The sequence below is a fragment of the Neophocaena asiaeorientalis genome, unplaced genomic scaffold (assembly GCF_003031525.2).
Source record: "Neophocaena asiaeorientalis asiaeorientalis breed wild unplaced genomic scaffold, Neophocaena_asiaeorientalis_V1.1 scaffold202, whole genome shotgun sequence".
In the NCBI taxonomy this organism is placed as follows: domain Eukaryota; kingdom Metazoa; phylum Chordata; class Mammalia; order Artiodactyla; family Phocoenidae; genus Neophocaena; species Neophocaena asiaeorientalis.
The window spans coordinates 1,601,692-1,622,533 of NW_020172627.1; the positions used below are offsets into that span (position 1 = coordinate 1,601,692).

General features: G+C 50.4%; 1 protein-coding gene across 1 annotated transcript in view; it reads left to right on the top strand.

The window, feature by feature from the left end:
* Nucleotides 1-20,345, top strand: part of CHAT (choline O-acetyltransferase) — a 49,690-nt gene extending 29,345 nt beyond the window's left edge. The window contains exons 8-15 of the mRNA XM_024739098.1: nt 1,632-1,801; nt 6,096-6,196; nt 7,106-7,234; nt 9,825-9,947; nt 12,894-13,035; nt 13,190-13,252; nt 18,138-18,275; nt 20,008-20,345. Coding sequence (XP_024594866.1) covers nt 1,632-1,801; nt 6,096-6,196; nt 7,106-7,234; nt 9,825-9,947; nt 12,894-13,035; nt 13,190-13,252; nt 18,138-18,275; nt 20,008-20,277 — 1,136 coding nt within the window. The 3' untranslated portion in view covers nt 20,278-20,345. The remainder of the gene's footprint in view (nt 1-1,631; nt 1,802-6,095; nt 6,197-7,105; nt 7,235-9,824; nt 9,948-12,893; nt 13,036-13,189; nt 13,253-18,137; nt 18,276-20,007) is intronic.
* The last annotated feature ends 497 nt before the right edge of the window (nt 20,346-20,842 follow it).

The following is a 20,842-nucleotide window of genomic DNA, read 5'->3' on the forward strand; positions in this document are numbered from 1 at the left end:
TGGGGCAAACCAAGGGCGCAACTTCTCAGCTCCAGCTAATTCCTGCAGGGTGAAGATGTGAATCCAGTGTAACCAGACTGTATAAGTTAGTATTAGATTTGGCCACATGGGACTGAAAACCCAAAATAATAGTGGCTTAAAAAAAATAGAGATTTCTCTCTCTCTTCCTCTCTCTCTCACATATATGAGAACTGAGCCCTCCAGAGCTGATAGGTGGCTAGGATTCTTCCATCTCACCCCAAGGGTGTGGCCCACAGCCTCCTGGCCCAAAACGGAGGCTAGAGCTCTGGCCATCACACCTGTGTTCCAGGCAGCAGGATGGAGGAAGGTGGAAAGAAGGGCAAAGAGCATGTGCTAGTTGTAGTTAAGGAGGTTTCTTGGAAGCTGTCATATAGTGTTTCTAGATTTTGTTGGCAGAATTGAACACATGATTTCCCCCAGCTGTAAGAGGAGCCAGGAAATGTAGCTGTAGTGCTGCTCGTCCCTGTGCCAAGCTAAAAACCAGGAGTTCGATGACTAAAGGGGGTATGGATATTGGAATACGCCACGTAATGCCCCTTTGCTTCCAAATAACAGGCACTCCATCTTCTCATGCATAGAACACACTGGGGCTGGGGGAGGGCTGTAAGCCTGCACCTCATCCAGCCCAGAGGTCAGGAGGTCTGGGTGATGTTCATCCCTCGCCATCGGGTCCTGATGCCCGCACACCCTGTGTGGGATGGTGGAAAAAGAATACTGTCACCACAGTAAAGACTCCTGACTGGGAGAAGGGATACACAGCAGCACACAGTCAGGCCCCGCTGGGCAGGCTTTGTGAATCTTCCTGTGCTTATTGGAGGAAGCTGCCTGGGGCAGCCCATCTGGCCGGCCCAGCTCTATTACTGGAGGAACTCCATACCCAGTGTCCCCCATGGAGGAGTCAGGCTCCCTTGGTGACGTGTCTCCTGCACAACACAGTGGCTTTTAGATGAGTTCTACGTGTCTGAAACTGCCCCAGTGATTTCATCTGGATATAGGTTAAGGGGCAACCTGGCCCTTCCACTTACCCTCTGCGTGGAAACAACAGCTGGGGTGATGGTGGTGGGAGGGGTCTGGGAGAACAACACCTTCACTCCCTTACTTCCGATTTTCATGTGAAATTGACTAATTAAAATATTTTGGCAACTAATGTTTGAAAATTATAGTTCAGGACAAATGAACTTGCCTATGTGCCAGATATGGGCCTCAGGTGTGAGTGGAGGGTACCGCTGGATGGGGGAATTGGAGCTCCTTCTCTGGCACAGGCTGGCCCGAGGGTCTAACATTTACGGGGAAGGTCCCACACCACCCCTTTTCATCCTGGCAGGCAGGACCAGTGACCTCACATCTGGGGTCAGAACTGGCTACAGCTGAAGGGCAGGACCTTTGCAGGGACACTGACGGTGAGCTGGCCCCTGGGGTTAGCATAGAAGCTCAGGACAGTCAGGCTGACTTCCCGGCCCAACTCCTGGGGTGGTGGGGGACTCAGGACTGGCTCAAGATCTGGGTGTCCATACGTGTGTCCGCCTGTGGCATGTGGGGCTCTGCAGAGGGGACCCCGGGCCCCGGGGCAGGGCAGGTGCTAAGTAAGGCCGTGCTTGCCTTCCCTGCAGACTCCACCAACAGGGACTCTCTGGATATGATCGAGCGCTGCATCTGCCTGGTGTGCCTGGATGCCCCGGGAGGCATGGAGCTCAGCGACACCAACAGGGCGCTCCAGCTCCTCCACGGCGGAGGCTGCAGCAAGAATGGGGCCAACCGCTGGTACGACAAGTCCCTGCAGGTAAGCCTCCCCCTGGCAGGGCCAGTGGCCAGAGCTGCCTCGTGCTTACATCCAGCAGGCTCTCTTGCTGGCTTCTGCTGCCTAGGAGGTTGCATCTGGGGCCGAGGGAGCGGAGGACATGTGCCATTGGTGTCAGGTCCTGGACTGGCCAGAACTCTTGTCAGGAGCAAGTGACCAAACCCAGCTCCAACCCCCCTAACCTTCCTGCAGCCCAGCCTAAGGGGCCTCTGGGTCAGGCCTGGGGCTCATTCCCCATCTCCCATCACACACTGTAAGGTGGGGGCATACCAGGGGCTCCCAACCAACAAATCCTCAACACATTCAGCAAGAAGGCACATGAAAAGATGCTCAATATCACCAATTATTAGAGAAATGCAAATTAATACTAGAAAAAGGTATCCCCTCACACCAGTCAGAATGGCCGTCATCAAAACATCTACAAACAATAAATGCTGGAGAGGGTGTGGATAAAAGGGAACCCTCTTGCACTGTTGGTGGGAATGTAAATTGATCCAGACACTATGGAGAACAGTATGGAGGTTCCTTAAAAGCCTAAAAATAGGGCTTCCCTTGTGGCGCAGGGGTTGAGGGTCCACCTGCCAATGCAGGGGACACGGGTTCGTGCCCCGGTCCGGGAAGATCCCACATGCCGCGGAGTGGCTGGGCCTGTGAGCCATGGCCGCTGAGCCTGCGCATCCGGAGCCTGTGCTCCGCAGCGGGAGAGGCCACAACAGTGAGAGGCCCGCGTACCGCAAATAAATAAATAAATAAATAAATAAAACTAAAAATAGAACTACCTTATGATCTAGCAATCCCACTACTGGGCACATACCCTGAGAAAACCATAATTCAAAAAGACACATGTACCCCAATGTTCATTGCAGCACTATTTACAATAGCCAGGACATGGAAGCAACCTAACTGTCCATCGACAGATGAATGGATAAAGAAGATGTGGCACATATATCATCTAGGGTGTTGGGCCACGGACCCATGTCGGGCTGCGGCCTGTTAAGAATCGGGCTGCACAGCAGGAGGCGAGCGGCGGGGGAGCGAGCAAAGCTTCATCTGCGGCTCCCCCTCGCTCCCATTACCGCCTGAACCATCCCCCTCTCCCCCCAGTCCATGGAAAAAATGTCTTCCACGAAACCAGTCCCAAGAAGGTTGGGGACCGCTGATATATACAATGAAATATTACTCAGCCATAAAAAGAAACAAAGTTGGGTCATTTGTAGAGACGTGGATAGACCTAGAGACTGTCGTACAAAGTGAAGTAGGTCAGAAAGAAAAAAACAAATATCGTATATTAATGCATATATGTGGAATCTAGAAAAATGGTACAGATGAGCCTATCTGCAAAGCAGAAATAGAGACCCAGACGTAGAGAACAAACATATGGACACCAAGGGAGGAAAAGGGAGGGTGGGATGAATTGGGAGATTGGGATTGACATATATACACTACTATGTATAAAACAGATAACTAGGGCTTCCCTGGTGGCGCAGTGGTTGGGAGTCCGCCTGCCGATGCAGGGGACATGGGTTCGTGCCCCGGACTGGGAAGATCCCATATGGCGGGTAGCAGCTGGGCCCGTGAGCCATGGCCGCTGAGCCTGCGCTTCCGGAGCCTGTGCTCCGCAACGGGAGAGACCACAACAGTGAGAGGACCGCGTACCACACACACACCAAAAAAAACAGATAACTAATGAGAACCTACCATACAGCACAGGAAACTCTACTCAGTGCTCTGTGGTGACCTAAATGGAAAGGAAATCCAAAAAATAGGGGCTATCGGTATACACGTAGCTGATTCACTTCTCTGTACAGCAGGAACTAACACAATATTGTAAAGCAACTATACTCCAATTTAAAAAAAAAATCATGTCTGATGCCTGAAGATGTCAGCTTTTCTGAATTTCCGTCACCCTGGCCTGGCCATTTCGATATACCTCCCTTCATCCCTGAGGAGTAGTGTAGCCCAGCACCTCCACAGAAGAAAAGTCATAAAATGAAACAAAACCATTCATATATATACTTTTAAATTTTATTTTTATTTTTGGCTGCGTTGGGTCTTCGTTGCTGCACACAGGCTTTCTCTAGTTGCAGCGAGCAGGGGCTACTCTTCGTTGTGGTGTGTGGGCTTCTCATTGCATTGGCTTCACTTGTTGCGGAACACGGACTCTAGGCGCATGGGCTTCAGTAGTTGTGGCTCGTGGGCTCTAGAGCGCAGGCTCTGTAGTTGTGGCGCGTGGGCTTAGTTGTTCCGCGGCATGTGGGATCTTCCCGGACCAGGGCTCGAACCCGTTTTCCCTACATCGGCAGGCAGATTCTTAACCACTGCGCCACCATGGAAGTCCCTGTTCGTATATTTTTTCATTCACGTGACATCAGCCCAGAAACAAGACATTCACTTTGGCCTGGAGAAAAATACTCACCCAGATGAGAATGAAGATTGGGCCATTCATTCCCGTCCCCCATTCTTTTACCCCAGCATGCCAATCCTGTATCTAATCTTATTTGTAAAGGCCCCTGCAGTTTCACAATGACCATATTAAGTAGCACGCAACCATCTTTATGTTTTGATTTAGCATCACTCACGCTGGTAAGCATTTCTAGGCCGCCTCTCGTTTTTCTCCCTCTCTGTACCCTACATTCTGCAGGTTACCCTTTTTATTGCTTTGCATATTGATTCTGCTATTTCTGCTGAGTTCTCTCCCTGCTGCGCTGGCTACTTAGCCTCCACCAGTGGTGCTAATGGCTTGTAATCTTTCATGGAGCAGCTGTGGGATTGAAATGATATAATGGATGTACAAGACCTGAAATATAGTAAGCCTTGGTAGTGGTTTTTGAAAGATACCATTTTCCTCCCTTTCTTTTAGCGACAGGGACAGAAAAGCGCTAATGTGTGAGTGGGCACAGCCCTCCCCTCCTGCCTCACGTGGATGACCATGCCCACCTCTGGGCTCTTTTTGCAGGCAGGACAGATTATCAGGGGAGCTGGAAAAGCCAAACAGGCTCCATGAACGTGAACTGTAAAGTTCAAGAGCGAGTCTCAGGACAGAAAGGCAGGGGACACAAAGGGAGAGAGCAAAGAGCCTACAAGGGATGAATCTTGAGAGAAACTCTGTGGGAAGTGTGTTTGCTTGAAGAATGGGAGAAAAGGTTCGGGCAGCTATGAGACTGGAGGAGACAGGGAGACAGCTCAGAGGTGTGCTGTGCCTCAGTTCCCTGGAAGGTCTCATAAACTTTTCAGTAGCTTGTTGGTTTGTTTTGCTTATGTATGACAGGCTAGTACCTCCTGAGTGTCATGCTGTGCTGAGGTGGACCTCAAGGCAGCCCCACTTTATTCGCGTTATGCTTTAAGAATCAGATCCCATTCTTCTCATTATTTTCTCCTAGTCCTTTTGTACATACTGAGTATGTCCCTTTTCCAAGTCAACTAAATCCAGCCTTTGTACAGTCATAAAAATCATAAGTAACCTTCACAGTTCCCGTGGGCCTTTCATATGCCTTCTCTCTAATCCTCACATCGATCTGGTGAACTGGGCCTTATTGGATCCATTTTAAATGAGAGCAAACTGAAGCCAGAGAGTTGAAGTGTCTTGTCAAAGCTCTCCCAGCTGGCAGGCGGCAACCACAGAACTGGAATCAGGGTTCCTGACTTGAAGCCCAGGTGGCAGTTAATGGGGCATTCTCCGTTCACCTTTCTTTCACTCCCATCAAGGGATATTTTATTTCTCCCTAGGAAACTGCACACCATCCAATATGGATCATTATCTTTCATTATTCATTTAACAAAATTATGAAGCACCTACTATGGGGCGATCCTGAGAATAATATCAGTGGTGGCCAAACACACAGGGTCCATCAGACACGTAATCACACAAAGCAGATGGTGGCCCTTACGTGCACCGTGAAGGGGAAACAGGGCTAACAGGAGACTAAGGAGCTTGCCCAGCACCTGAGGAGAGTGTGTACAGCCTCGGCGTGAGCTCTTAGGAATCGCTGGGCTACTTGAGCCAGGGAGCTTTGGGCTCCACCTTCACTGCCTGGGGCATTTCTGGGAAGGAGGTCACACAGTTTAGAGCTGTCTTGAGGCTCCCATACTCTCAGGCCATGGCAATTGCATGCAGCGTTCCTTTCAGGAAATGATGTGCTTTGGTGTCCCTAGAGGAGAGTTTCCCCCTGAGAGGTGGGGGCAGAGGGAGAATGCGGGGTTCCTGACCTGGGGCCAAGGTGCTGGTTTGAAATACTGACTGTCCCAGAGGTCCACTCACTTCTCTTTCCTATTGCAGTTTGTGGTGGGACGAGACGGCACCTGTGGCGTGGTGTGCGAACACTCCCCTTTCGATGGCATCGTCCTGGTGCAATGCACAGAGCATCTGCTCAAGCACATGTGAGTCTGGGAGCAGGGCCCCTCCCGAGCAGCCAGAGGAGGCAAAGCCAGACTGCCAAGCAGCCGCCAAGCTAGGCCAAGAAAAATGTGGGCGGCCGCTGGGGGGCCACACTAGTCTGGAAAGTGTCTTAGCAAAAGATGAATTTGAAAACCAACCTGAACAAGGCATCATATGCTTTATCGGTCATGGACAGAAGGGGCAGACTGAACAACAGGTTAGGGGCAGACTGAGCAACGGGTTAGGGGCAGTTAGGGCAAGGCTTGGCCAAGAATTCTCAGCTTTAAAGGAACCTCTGCTTTGGTCCAGGGAAGTCCAGGTCCATGTCTTGCTTGTCCAGAGTCAGGGCTGGGCCTGCTGTTGACCCAGCACAGAGGAGAGGTCTCTGAGCTGCGCCTCTTTCCTTTCCCTTGGGCTGGGTCTCTCTCTCCAACTCCCATCCTGCACAGACTGAGTACTTCTGTGTCCCTTAACCACACCATGTTCCTTCCTCCATTCACAATTTTGCTCATCTCTCCTTCTAGGATCTTCTCCCTGAATCTATAAGTTCTTCCATGATTCAGGAACTCTTCAGGATCACTGAAAACCCAAACCTGCCCTCGTAAACAGAACAACACAATTTGCTTGTTCCGTTTGTCCCAGAGTGTTTTTGAAGAGTTAGTGGTGTAGCGTGGTCAAATGGAAAACATGAAAAGGAATACTGGGCTTCGGAGTCAGGTGGAACCGGATGGAATCCTAGCTCTGCCACTCACTCATTTAGGTGGCCTCTCTGAGCTTCAGAACGTTCTTCTGTTTCATGATTTGGGGGGCAAATCAAACTCCAACAGCTAAGATGACTACAGCACAAAGAGACAAGCTGCCCGCAGCCCCCCAGCTTGCAGGCCACAGGAGGTCACCACTTTGTCCTGCAGGGTGAAGACCAGCAAGAAAATGGTCCGAGCCGACTCGGTCAGCGAGCTCCCAGCACCCAGGAGACTGAGGTGGAAATGTTCTCCGGAAATTCAAGGCCTCTTAGCCTCCTCGGCAGAAAAACTTCAACAGTAAGGAGAATCTCAGGTCTTTGGGGGTGGTGCTCCGGGGGTCACCCTACAACGCCCCCGCCCCACCAGCTGCCAAGGCACCCTGGAAGCTTCCAAAGACCCCGGCCACTCTTCCTCCTCTCACCTGCCTCCGCCCACCCCCTCATGGAAATGTAGTCAAACAGAAGGGGAGTTATAACTCTTGGGGAAATAACCTTGCTGAAGTATCCATCATTTCCATAAAATGCAAACGTGGAGCTATTTTTTTCCGCAGGTTTCACCTGACTGAGCAGAGTCAAGGCGGGGAAATCATCCTCTGCTTTCGGGGGAGTCATAAACAACTGGTTTGAATAAGTCATTTGAATCCAAGCTCTTTCAATTTGCTTGAATTTACACTGCAACTTGACAAGGGGCCTTTTTCCCCAAGGGCCATGCTGGCCCTAATGGGACCTAGGCAGGCGGGCCAGGGATGGATGTGAGCCCTCGCTGACAGTGGCAAGGTGTGCTGGGAGCCACGGGCTGGCAACCTGATCTGGACTTTGGTTGTTCATTCCCTCATTCAATAAGTGAGCATGGGTACATTGATTCATTCTTTCATTCATTCATTCATCAAACACGTGTAGAGCTCTGGTGTGTGCCAGGCCTCTGGTAGGGCTCTGGGGACACAGAGATCAATGTGCCACGGGGCCTGCCCTCCATACTTTAGTGGAGGAAGTGGACCCCCAACACAAAAATATCAGATGCAATAAGCACCAAAACCAGAGAGAGGCGTTCGAACCTGAACACACAGAGGACACGGGAGCTGGGTTCTGCCAGGATGCTGAGGGAGGGCTTTACAGGGTTGGGCCTTGAAGGTTGACTAGGAGTTCGTGGTACCAGCAGCTGGGGGAGAGATAGGTTCATAAGAGACCAGGCTGGTTTGGAGGCCAGCAAGTGAGAGAATGGCCAGAGTTGGGGCAATAAAGGGAAGTCAGGGTCACATTGTGGAGAGCTTCATGTCCTTATGTTATGGGGACTGGAAGCTGTCCTGTAGCAGTGAGGAGCCCCTGGAGGATTTTGTGCATGGGGTTTCGGGGAGCCAGTGAGGAGACCGTGGGAATAGCACAGGTGAGCAGGACAGAACCTGGCCGGGCTCAGAGGCCGAGGGATGGCGAGGATGAGCCCCCAGCGAGCTGCTGGGGAGGTTGAATGGCTTTCCACGGGGAGGAAGAGAGGCCTCAGGTGTTCATCTGTAAAGCTGTGCTCGTATCTCAACCCTACGGGGCTGTTCTTGGGACACACAGGCTGTTAGGAGAGTGAACTGGTGGGCTGGTGAACCCTGGGCCGAGGAAGGAGCCCCTTTACTTTCAGGGATTCAAGCAGGCGTCACGCGGTCCCGAGACCCCTAGCTTCCCTTTCTGGAGGACCAGAAAAGCCAAGAGAGACCTGTGGGTGGGGAAGCAGCAGGAGCTGAGGGGGGTCTTGAGCTGCCATGGAAGGCAGGTAGGGTCTGATGGCCAGGGCTTGGACAAGAGGTTCCCAGGTGTCTGTGGTGACGGTAAGCTCAGCCTGTTGGGGGATGGTGGGTCAACAGGCCCGACTGAGCAGTGAGTTCCCGTGAGCACTGGGCCCTCTCCGAGTCCTGATGGGTCCCCGGAGCCTGGCATGGCCCACCGAGAGCTGAGCTCACATGGCTGGGGGGATAATTCAAGGCACAGCAGGCAGGGAACAGAAAATCCTGAGGGAGTGTTGGGGGGGAGGATCAGGGCTGCCCACCAAGGGCTCTGCGCACGCGCACACGTGCGGCTGGTGGACGGGCGGCGAGGACCTTGCTGGACGTCGCTTCAGGCAGCAGTCAGCCCGGACCCCAGACTCATTATGAAGGAGGAGACTGGTCAATATGTGAGGGTGGGCGTTGGGGGAGACCGGCGCTGAAAGGTCTCAGTGTGGACTCAGGGACTCTTCCTGCTGCTCTGACAATGATTCGTGAGCAGCAAAGACCTACGCATGTCAGGGGAGGCTCAGCAGCCCTTTCTGGGTAAAATGGGTTTTCAGTCACCAGCAAAGCCCAGATGAGCAGCTCTTGCTGTGGTGACCATGACCAGCGGCCAGGCTCCAGGCCTTTCTTCCATAGCACGACAGGGACGAGTCTCAGTGAGGAGATGCTGCTTGCAGCCATCAGAGGAACGGGCTTTTCCCTGGACATTGGGGATTTGCAGGTCTGGCAGGATGGCCAGGATGCCTAGAGTCCATAGGGATGCCGGACACACCTTCCCAAACAGATTGAATGCATGGCCTCTTTCAGGCCTTCTGTGGGCAATGAAGTTTTAGGACTTTGTTTGTGGGCAGTGTTCTCCCTGCCCATGCAAATGTCCCTCGTGCTTCCGTGTCCTTCCCTGCAGCCAGGCCCACCTCCCCTACCCCCAGAGCAGGGCCACTACCCAGCCAAGCCTCACCTTTAGCTCAGAGTCACCCTGCTTGGCATGCCTTCTGCCACTTCCAAACGTCAAGGCCTGTCTCTGACAGTGCACTGGATATCTAGCGTGCTGGGATGTAGACCAGGATCAAGAAACTTCGTTAGACCCTGTGGTGAGTGCATGTGATGGATGCATCTTTTCTTTTTCTTCCACAGAATAGTAAAGAATCTCGACTTCACCGTTTATAAATTTGATGACTATGGGAAAACATTCATTAAGCAGCAGAAATGCAGCCCCGATGCCTTTATTCAGGTGGCCCTCCAGCTGGCCTTCTATAGGTAAGTACAGCCTGCTAAGATGCGCTCACTGACAAGCTACTCTAGAGTCTAGAATCATCTTGGAGGGAGAGATGACTTTCTGTGGGCCTAGAGGATGGGGGTATGATCAGGGCAGGCTGCATGGAAGGAGGTGTCACCTAACTGGGTTTCAAAGTGTGAGTCCAACCTCAGAAATGAAAAGAAGGATATTGCAGTCAAGGAGCTGGCGAGCGATGGCCCAGGGGCACAGAGCTCACAGGGAAGGAACACAGAACTCACAAGGGCCAGGGAGGTGATGAGGACGTCAGGTAGGGAGGCGGCTTCTCCTGCTGATCTCACCCAGCCCACCTGGCTCCCTGTACAATTGTGACCTGTTCCTCTCCACCTTTCCTGGCCTTGATAAGGAAACGGAACTAGCATCACCACCCTGCCCGCCGCGGCAAGGGGGTCAAGTCAAAGATTTGGGGCTTGATTTGTCTCTCTCATTCCCCTCATTCCCATGTCAATTCTCCTCCAAATGTCTACCCTCCATCCTCTTCCCTTCACCTCCACTGCCATCGGCCCCTCCCAAGCCCCCATCATCCAGTGCTTGGTCAACTGTAGCATGCCCTGGGGGGTCTCTGCTTCCACTCTTGTCCCCTCTAATCCTGTCTTCATGAAGCATGAACTTTGAAATATGCAAGTCAGTCTTTATCACCTACCATGTTTCCCTTCACGCTTAGAACAAAGTCCAGCTCCCTGTGAACCAGCCTTCCCTGGGGCCCTGCCCCCAAGCTCTCTTCCGCCTGCAGATCTTCGCTCTGGCTCTGCCTCTGCCCACCCACCCATCACCACTGCTCTTCACGTACCAGCTCCTTCCCACCGCTCAGGTATCAGCCCAGGTGTCAGCCCTCAGAGGCCACCTCGGGGCTCCTTGCCACCCAGCTCTCTGTCACGGCACATTGCACTTTTTCCTTCATGGCAGTCGTTATCCATGTGGACTCCCTTATTCATTAATTTGCTGACTTTGTTTTCTAGACTGTCTCCCCCAGGCATGATGTTCTGGGTATCTTGCACACCTGGGACAGAGTAGGCATCAGGGACTGTCACAGACATGAGAAGACACTGCAGGAGTTTTAGCCCAGGGTGGCACAGTGAGGTGTGTGGTTTAGAAAAATCTCTATAATGGTAGCTGTGTGTTGGGGAAGGGATGCCGCGTAGCGAGGTAAGAGTTGAAGGCAGGGTTGGGAGCCTAACTGGTCTTTTATAGGAGGGGAAAAGTAAAATGCAAAATAGATCTTCCTCAAGACAGGGCTGGCCCCTGTTGGTTTCAGCGTTCCAGAAGCTATAGCTCATAAACTGGCACGGGCAGTAAATAGCACTATGCCCCCACCAGAACCTGCCTTCGGTTTGCAGCCGGGGGAGGCATAAAGCGACCTTGGAGAAAGCCGGGGCAAGGAGGTGTCACTAACGAGCAGGCGGCATCCCAGAGCCCAGTGTCCCATGCAGGGGGCTGTGACTCATGGGGAAGGGAGTACAGCCACTCTGTCATCTGTCAGGCTGACGTCACCCCACACAAGGACTGTGCTCGTCACCAGGACATGGAGACCTCACCGGCAGGACCTGGCCTCTGGAACTGCAATCAATGCCGTTCTGATACTCAGATACTCAGATGTATGTGGCTAAAATGGGCCACGAGGTCAGTGTTCTGCTGGTGCCATAACTGGGGACACTGCTGCACCGGTACCCCCCTGGCAAGCACTTCAGAGCTTCAGATCCAAAGCCCAGAGGGGCTGGTAGACACTGCATAGAGCCTCCCAACTCCACCCTCCAGGGATCTTTGCTGTCACTGGACATGGCCAGGAATAGATGTGGCCAGAGGCTCCCGGGCTCGTTGAATAGGCAAAATACGACCTGCTGCCCATGGAATGCGTTCTTCAGAGTTTCAGCTGTAACAAAAGAGATAGTTTTTAATCTGCTCCTACATTCAGCAGAAACCTGGAAGCTACCTAAATTGGGGTTGATCAGCGACCAGCCAGTGATGGCGTCTACTTTTGTGCTCGGCATGGCATTTGCCCCCAGGGGCTAGAGAGATACAGGAAGTGAGCTCCCTGCCAGAGTCTTGGGGAAATGAGACATAAGTGTACAGAAAGTGCCGTTCGCTTGGCAAGCCATACAGTGCCAAGCACTGTGCCAAACCAGACTCTGCCTTCCCTCCTCCTGGAGCTCACCCAGGGTGGGAGAGACATGCCCTGAGAAGGCCAAGATACAGGGCCCCAGCTTGCTGTGTGACTTCAGGGTGTCACTGCCCCTCTCTGAGTTCTGTGTCTTTCCCCTCCCTGACCCCAACACCAACAACTTTCCTGACTGGTGAGAAGGGCGTGTGCCAGCCTGGTGTGCGAGGGGAAGAGACTTGCTCTGGCTGGTGGGGACAGCGGCCACTGCTTTCTGGTCACAGACGTGAGGGAGGAGAGGCACAGCCCTTGTGCCCGTGGGTCTGTTTGGAAGCCCTGCTGCCCCTGGACGGTGAGCCTCTGCAGCAGCTGACACCCACGGCCACTAAGGCCCCTTTCCTGCCTCCATCCATAGATCATGCTTGAATTGTTTCTAAATAAAACAGGATTCCCTCAAGAGTGCGAATGATGAATTAGTCCATGCTGTGCTATTAATCAAACACTAATTGGATCTCGCAGAAAACCCTAGGTTTCCCACCAGACTGGGACTTTAAAAAAAACTACCAGTCACGTCTTCCTTATTTTATATCCACACAATATCACCCACGCAGGAAAGTGTGCTCAGCTCTTCGTATCCGAGGCTCCCCGACATTCATCTTTGGGGAATCTCCTCCAGAATCCTATTAGCGTTAAAATGAAATACTGTGCAGAGCGAAGGCAGGATTGTAAAAGTAAGGGTAGCCAAGGCCATTTCAGCATTTATGCCTCCCCGAGAAGGCGGCGCCGTCTGCCATTCCTCCTTCATCCCGTGCAGGCTCCACAGGAGACTCGTGCCCACCTACGAGAGCGCGTCCATCCGTCGGTTCCGCGAGGGGCGGGTGGACAACATTCGATCAGCCACTCTGGAGGTGCTGCGTTTTGTGAAAACCGTCACTGACCCCATGGCCACCGTGCCGGTAAGTCCTGCTGGCCCGAGGAGTCTCAGGGGGACCAGTGAGGCAGCTGTGGACCGCCTGTCCTCTCAGCCCCGAGACAACCAGCTCCTTTAGCTTGTCTGCCACTGAGCACCCTCTTAAAGCCCCATGCGCTGTGTCTCTGGTCCATTTACAGGATTCAGAGAAGCTACTGCTCCTGAAGGATGCCATCCGAGCCCAGACCGAGTACACAGTCATGGTGAGTGACCTCGCCTCAGCTCAGGACTGTGGGCTGTGCCCAGTGCTGGGGCCTCGGCATGGGCTCTGGGTGACAGCCGGGCCACCACCTGTGCAGCGACTTGGTGAGGGCACCTCACCTCTCAGAGCCTCCTCTTCCTTATTTTCAGAACCTGGGTAACACACCACTCCTGGTTTTTACACAGATTTTACAAGAATACAATGAATGGTCTTTGAAACAACAACAGTAATAATAACACCAGCATGTATAGCACTTTACAAATTATACAAGAGAGTCAGGCGTGTGGTGGTTTGCACACTTGGCACAATCTCAGGTGAGGCGGTATTTATTCCCACTCAGGACTGGTTTTGTCTTCTTATTCTCCATGTATTTATTTATACTGCCTGTGAATTAAAAAAATATTTGCTGAAATTTAACGGTGAAATCGAAATTGTACGGGAAATGTTTCCCTAGTTTAGGGAAATAATATATTTTCTAGCACTGCAAAGCCATCATTTGCATACAAACAGAGAATAAGCTACTACTTGGGCTGGTGATCGATGTATTAATTGCAAATCATTCTGATACAGTCTCTGAAGGATCATATAATCTCTGAAAGGTTGACTGATTTCACTCTATATACTTGAAAGCAAGCACAACACATATCTGGGTTTTAGAACTAGCCAATGTAGGCTTTTCTGTAATTCAGTTGCTAGGTCCCTGATTCATCGGAATGGTTAAGTGTTTGTTCTGTTTGGGGAAAATCAAGCTCGCTGTCATGTGTTCAGTGGGTAGCCTTTGTTTTCCCACTTTATGCCAGGTAAGGCCCTGGGTACTAGGAAATAAAAAATGAAGCCCTATGCTTGGGGAGTGTACCGTGTAGTTGGGAGAAGAAGTCTCACATGCTTCAGGAAGTAGCGGAGAACATGGAGTAGCAAGGTCCTTCTTCTGCTTGGGAAAGCCGGGAAGACTTTTCAGAGGAAGTGGTGCTCAATATGAGACTTGAAGCATGAAGAAGTGCTTGTCAGGTGGGTATAGAAGGGAAGGATGGCCCCAGAAGGGAACAGCATGTGCAATGGCAAAGAGTCTTGAGAGAACAAGACATATTGGAGGGAAAGCAGGTAGTTCCATATGTGCAGCTTGCAAAGGACAGAAAAGCAGGAAAGCTCGTGATGCTGGATTTCCCTGTCACAAAGCTTACCCTGGTGACCAGGTAGAAGGACTGGTTGGAGCGTGGGGTGGTCTGCCAAGAGACAGAATTAGGGACCTATATAATGTTTAGGGAGAGCTGGTAAAAGGACTGATGTAGATCAGGGGCAGGGGGTGTTGAAGAGGAAGACACAAACTTCTGATCAAACATGGTGAACTGAACACAAGGGTTTACTGTCACTCCCTCTAAAACCCTCAGAAACATCAGCAAAGGGGTTTTTTAAAGCCATAAATACACTAGAGCAAAGAGAATGGGAAAGGAGATGACAACAAAGTTTCAGAGCTGGAAAGCAGAACAGATGGCATCTGACTTAGCAGACCAGAGAAAGCTGAAACCCAAGCAAACAGTGAGGGAGACCCAGGAGCCCAGTGAAGTGCACTGCAGAACCTCAGAACGGCTCAGGTGTTGGAGGCTCCACCAAAAGTAGGAGTGCATGTGGGACTGAAAAGAAGAGGATTCGCTGATGATCTATATGAGAAGCAGTTAGCCCCTCAATTCCTCCTTTGACCTTAGTGTTGTCCAATTTCCTTGGTATGAAAAAAAAAAGTCTGAGAGGAAAAAAATCAAATACAAAGATCAGGAATAAAAACATAATTGGGCTTAACATCACTGGAAGGTGGAAGATACTGAAACAATACCTTCAAATTCTGAGGGAAAATGATTTTTAATGCATATTCTATACCCAGCTAAACTATCAAATTTGAAGCTAGAATAAAGACATTTTATACAGATAAGGTCTTAAAATTTTTACTTATTAAGCCCTCTTTCTTGTAAAACTATTGGAGGATATAGACCACTAATGTAAGAGAATAAAGCACGAAAAGAAAAGTCATAAGCTCAAACATCAGAAGATTCAACACAAGAAAGAGGTAGAGAAAGAGGATGAGAGTAAAGGGAGATCCCATGTTGACAGCTGTTCATCAGATCCAGAGAACAGAGGGTCCACAGAGAAGCAAGAAGTGAAAGGAGAAATTAAATTGATAAATTATCTGATACATTTTAGTGTATTAAGGGAAGTTTTACACTTCGAGCTAAGGGTTTAGGAATCAATTAGTTACAGATACATAGAAAGGTAAGCAAGTGGGAAAATCATAGTTTGATTATTTACAAATTGTCATTTCTAGGGAAAACAAAAAACTGGATGAGAAAGGAAATCTGATTCTAATACACTACAGGACTCAGCTGTGAGTACCTGTATAATTATAACCACGTAAACACTGAATATTGATCAAGCAACAAGGAGTTCAAATGTAACTCTATTTGGGAGCATAGGAGAGTGGAAGTGTATTTGGGGAGTGGGGATATAAAAGAACCAAAGTTTCATCTTCTATAATAAGAAAACTGAAAAATGCAGTAACGGCAGTCTAAGCGTGTTGTTTAGAACTAAGAAAGTCAGTCGCTAAAAGGGTTCCAAGTGATTGCTTCTGTGGAGTGAGACTCAGTGCTGGCAAAGTGACATAAGCCTTTGGCTTACTTGGGGTTTTTTTTTTTTTAACTATAAATATACAACTTTGATAATAATTTAAATTTTTATGAAAAATTTAGAAACATATCTTCCAAAGCATTGCCATAGGCTTCTGTTGTTTTAACTATTTTAAGTTGGTGAAAACGACAAAGTAAAAGAGAGAAGGGATGGGAAGAGGAGAGCTATAAAGATGCTTTGTAGGTAAATCTGGTACCTGGTTGGCCGTGCAGGGTAAGGGACAGAGGAAGGAAGCCAGGAGACCTCCAGATATCTGGCAAGTATATTTGGTAGTGGTAGTGGAGAAAGGAAATTCCAGGGAAAGGAGCAAATGTGATCCAGACTCGCTATCACATACTCTCACAGCACCTTATGCTTTTCCTTCCTAGCATTTACTCGGTTTATGATCACAAGCTTAGTTGTATGGTTGGTTAACATCTGTCTCCCATCACACTCAGCCTCCGTGAGGCTGAATCTGTGACTGCTTTGTTCTCTAGCAGCTGCTCAGGCACATAGTAGGTACTCAATTAAGATCCCTTGAATGAAACGAAAGACTGAATGCCGAGTCATTTTACTCATTACTACTCATGGCTCTGATCCAAACAACCTGTTAAATCAACCCCAATTGCTACAGTGACTTCAGAGATGGTGAAAACAGGGGTGGATTGGCTGCTGCACAGAATAGCTGCTTTGATAGATCTACACAAATCAGTCATTAAACAGAGGCAACCAGAGAAATTAAAAGTGCATCTACTTCATAGCTGGTCTGTCTCACAGTTCTTCCCCTCTGTCCTAAGGGGGCACGTCTAAAATGAGCGGTGGTTGTATAACATGTCTTTTCAGCCCATAATTAGGGGCATTTGGAGAGACTGGGGCCTCTGAGTCATCTTTATGCATTCATTGTCAACTGAAAGAAAACAGCTGTCAAATTCCAAAACGTGACTTGTAAACCTGAACAAAGTTCATTGTGATGGGAGGTTTCCTCCTAGGTGGGGTGTTAACAGCTAAGTGGCCATCTTACGTAACCGTGAAACCCCCAAGAGTTACTCACAATTACCCTGTTGTTGATCCAGAGGTTAATACGAGAGACCAGATGTGGCCCCTATGTCTCCATCAGCCCCCCGAATTGCCCCAAATAAGCATGTAATCCAAGCAAAACCCATGTGCGTGCTACACATGCAGCCTCCAGTGGGGAATATGAAGAATGAGTGCCCTGGCCTCACTGCCACACTTCCAACAACACCACCACCACCCCTGGGCTCCTCCTACACAGAAATTCTCTTACCACTGCTTCCACTGCTATTCTCTCACCCGCCCTTTTTTTAAAAGATTTTTTTGATATGGACTATTTTTAGTCTTTATTGAATTAGTTACAATATTGCTTCTGTTTTATGTTTTGGTTTTTTGGCCATGAGGCATGTGGGATCTTAGCTCCCCGACCAGGGATTGAACCCGCACCCCCTGCATTGGAAGGCAAAGTCTTAACCACTGGACCGCCATGAAAGTCCCTCTCTTATCCTTTGATAAGAGTTCAAATACCTGTGACAAAAAGGAAAACCCTTTCTTCATCCAAAAACCCTTGAAAATGTGAGCTGAGCCTCTGCTAAGCTGTCTAGTTCCTGTCTCAAAATTATTCTTAGATTACGAATCCAGTTTAGTTGAATTGATTCTGGGCCCACAAAACAGCAGCCAAGACTCAGGAACAGACCTCAGTGCTCTCTACCCCTCATTCCTTGGGCTCCTGCTGGAGTATGAAGTGTTGGTTGTGGTGACAGTCTGTCCAGTGATAGCCCGGGGCACCCCTCCCCATGCTTGGATGGGGCCCAGCACCCATGCTCCTGCCCGGATTCCTGCCCTACCTGAGAAGGCACTGGGGATGGCCCAGCCGACCCCACTCTTTCCACTTAGAGCACGGAGTAGTTATACACAGTGTACGCCAGCAGGGACCATGCTGTTGGGAGGACTCAGACTCACTGACTTTTAACTGAGGCATCCTCGTGTTAGAACCCAACCTGCTCCGGCTCATCCTGTGGACGTAGAAATGCACAAGGGCCCAAGGAGCAGAGGCCATGTAGTACAGTGGTCAGTCCTGGGCGGTCACCCACACACGTGGTCTGCAGCAAGCACTGGGTAGGCGAGAGCAGTTAGGGTCCCCTTTAGCACTGCGGACTAGAGGGGAGGGGAGGAGGGGGAGCCCGTGTCTCATGTCGTGTTCTTTGTCCCCAACTACCCAGGCCATAACAGGGATGGCCATTGACAACCACCTGCTGGGGCTGCAGGAGCTGGCTCGGGAAGTGTGCAAGGAACTGCCCGAGATGTTCACGGATGAAACATACCTGATGAGCAACCGGTTTGTCCTCTCCACCAGCCAGGTACAGCCCTAGCACGGCCATCACCCAAGAAGCCACTTAGTAGAAGCAGTGGGCTCTCTAAAGAGCTCGGTGTCTACAGCCCACTGCTTAGAGTCAGGCAAGTCCTGGCTCTGCTCCCAGTGAGCTGCGTGGCCTTCAACGGAAGGACCTGAATGCTCAGAGTACAGGTCTCCCCACCTGTACTCTGGGCATAATCATGAATGCCACCTTAGCAGAGGTGGGCAGGATGGGAGAACACCCATTCTGGTGTCCTAACCATTAGGCTTACTCCTTCCAACGTTGCCTGAGACGTGGTGTTCCACCATGGTGACTACAGGCTCTGAAGCCCGACAGGCCCACAGCAAGGTCCTGGCTCAACCAGATGTGACAATATCAGTGGAAAGCCCAGCCCAGCGGCTGGCACAGACAGGGTCCTCCGAACAGGTCACAGCCATTATTCTAAGGGGCCACTGCTGGCCCAGCATCTCCTAACCAGTGCTACAGGCTTGTTCTGTTGGAGGATCACTGACACAAAAACAGAATGCAATCCATTAGAGAAAGGCAGCCATTTAGGGAAGAAATTACCTATTCCCCCCACCCCCGCCCCCGCGAATGTCAATTTACTAAAACTCCACCTCATCTGCGAAAAGCTGGATGCGGGCAATAAAAAGGGCTGATAAAGTTGTGTTTGAGGATAAAAGCACACTCAGTAATTTCATTTTGGCATTATGGCAGTGAGCTTGCAGACGTGAATAAACGAGGGCAGAACACAGCAACATAAATTCTTCAGGAAACCATCCATGGGCAAAAAGTGCTTCAGAACGGCTTTATGGCCTTCGGCTGTTACACGGCAAATTTATCTGACAATGAGGTGACTCTATTAGCAAGACTAATGGTTTGTTCTGCCCCATTCAAATGGCCAGTGTCATTTCTGAAGGCTGGAGCACACAGAGCCTGTGGGTTTAAAGCAAACCCCACCCTGCACCTGCTCAAGAATGTGCTCTATTTTCCCTCTAAAGCCAGCTAATAAAATTAATTTAGGGCGTGGTGACTCTTTTTTCCAACTGGAATGAACATTTATGGCTTGAACGCCTTCAGAAACACTTTCTTGGTTTGTGATCCAAATTACAAAATCTCTGCCCTCTGAATTCAAAACATATCAGGTACATAACTAAAACTCCAGTTGATGGCCATCTTTGAAACGCCCAGTGCTGGGTAATTGTGCGTGGCCAGGCTGTGGGGAGAAAATCAGACCAGCCAGGCAATACTGACAGTAATTAAGGATGTGGGAAAAATCGACAGAGAAGACGAGCCAGATTTCCTCCAGTTCATAAATTACTCCCTCTGGGAAGCCATCTAACTGTTGGGTGCCACCAGGGTACCATTTAGTAAATTGCTCTGATTGCCTCGGTGATTCAAACAGCCCCCAGGTGAAGGAGAGACTCGGCTGAGACCCAGCACCAGGTCACTCTGGGAACTTCTGACTTCACAAGTAGAGCAGATTTCACACCAGGGAGGGCGTTATGGCCCTTCTTCTTCTGATTTCATGCAGTTAGATGGGTTTGTTTTGACGACTCTGGCTGTGGCCATCCATGATGAAGCAATCAGTTGATGGGGTTAATTCAGTCAAACACCCAGGTGGAAAATAGTCAAAGAGAAGCAAATATCCCATCGAGGCCCCTGGGTTGTTGGAACGCCATGCTTTCTAGCAGACTTTCAGAACAAGCCGCTTCTGACCTGTCCTCTCCTCCAGGTGCCCACCACCATGGAGATGTTTTGCTGCTATGGTCCTGTGGTACCTAATGGCTACGGCGCCTGCTACAACCCCCAGCCAGAGAGCATCCTTTTCTGCATCTCCAGCTTCCATGGCTGCAAAGAGACCTCTTCAACCAAGTTTGCAAAAGCTGTGGAAGAAAGCCTCATTGAAATGAGAGGCCTCTGCAGTCAGCCACCTTGTGCCACGGGCAAGCCACTGGTGACAAAGGAAAAAGTAACAAGGCCCAGCCAGGGGCACCAACCTTAACTGCTGCCACTAGGTTTCACCTCCTCAAACCCAGCATTCTGCAGCTGCCACACCCTGCCGAACCCCTGTCCCAACCCTTACCCCAGCTTTCTGTAGCTCCCCTGTAACTCTGGACCCAACACACAGACCACACTGAGGCATCACACAAAGCTGGAGTGTTAGGAGGAAAGCGTCCCTCAGGATGCATGGGAATCGTCATTATTGATCAAGGTGCCCTCAGGCCTGCGCACTGGGATATAAAGCCAGCCTGGCCCGGAGGTGGCCTGGGCGAGATGGGGAAGGCACCACTGACTTCCCTCCATGGCCATGGAAGCTTAATATTGGTTTGCTTCCCAGCAGGACCTAGCGTGTTCAGGTGATGTTTCTGCCCAACGAAAGAGTCACCTTATTATATGCAATGTACCCAAATGAACCACAGAGGAAGAGGCTAACTCCAGGTCATGACCTTGTGTCTTTTTGGGAGGAGGAGGGGGCTTTGTTTTCAGATTCAAAGCAGTCTGATCACGGCATTCAGAGTGACCTGCCCCGAGACACACAGGCCTGTAAGCACTAACCCACCCCCCCG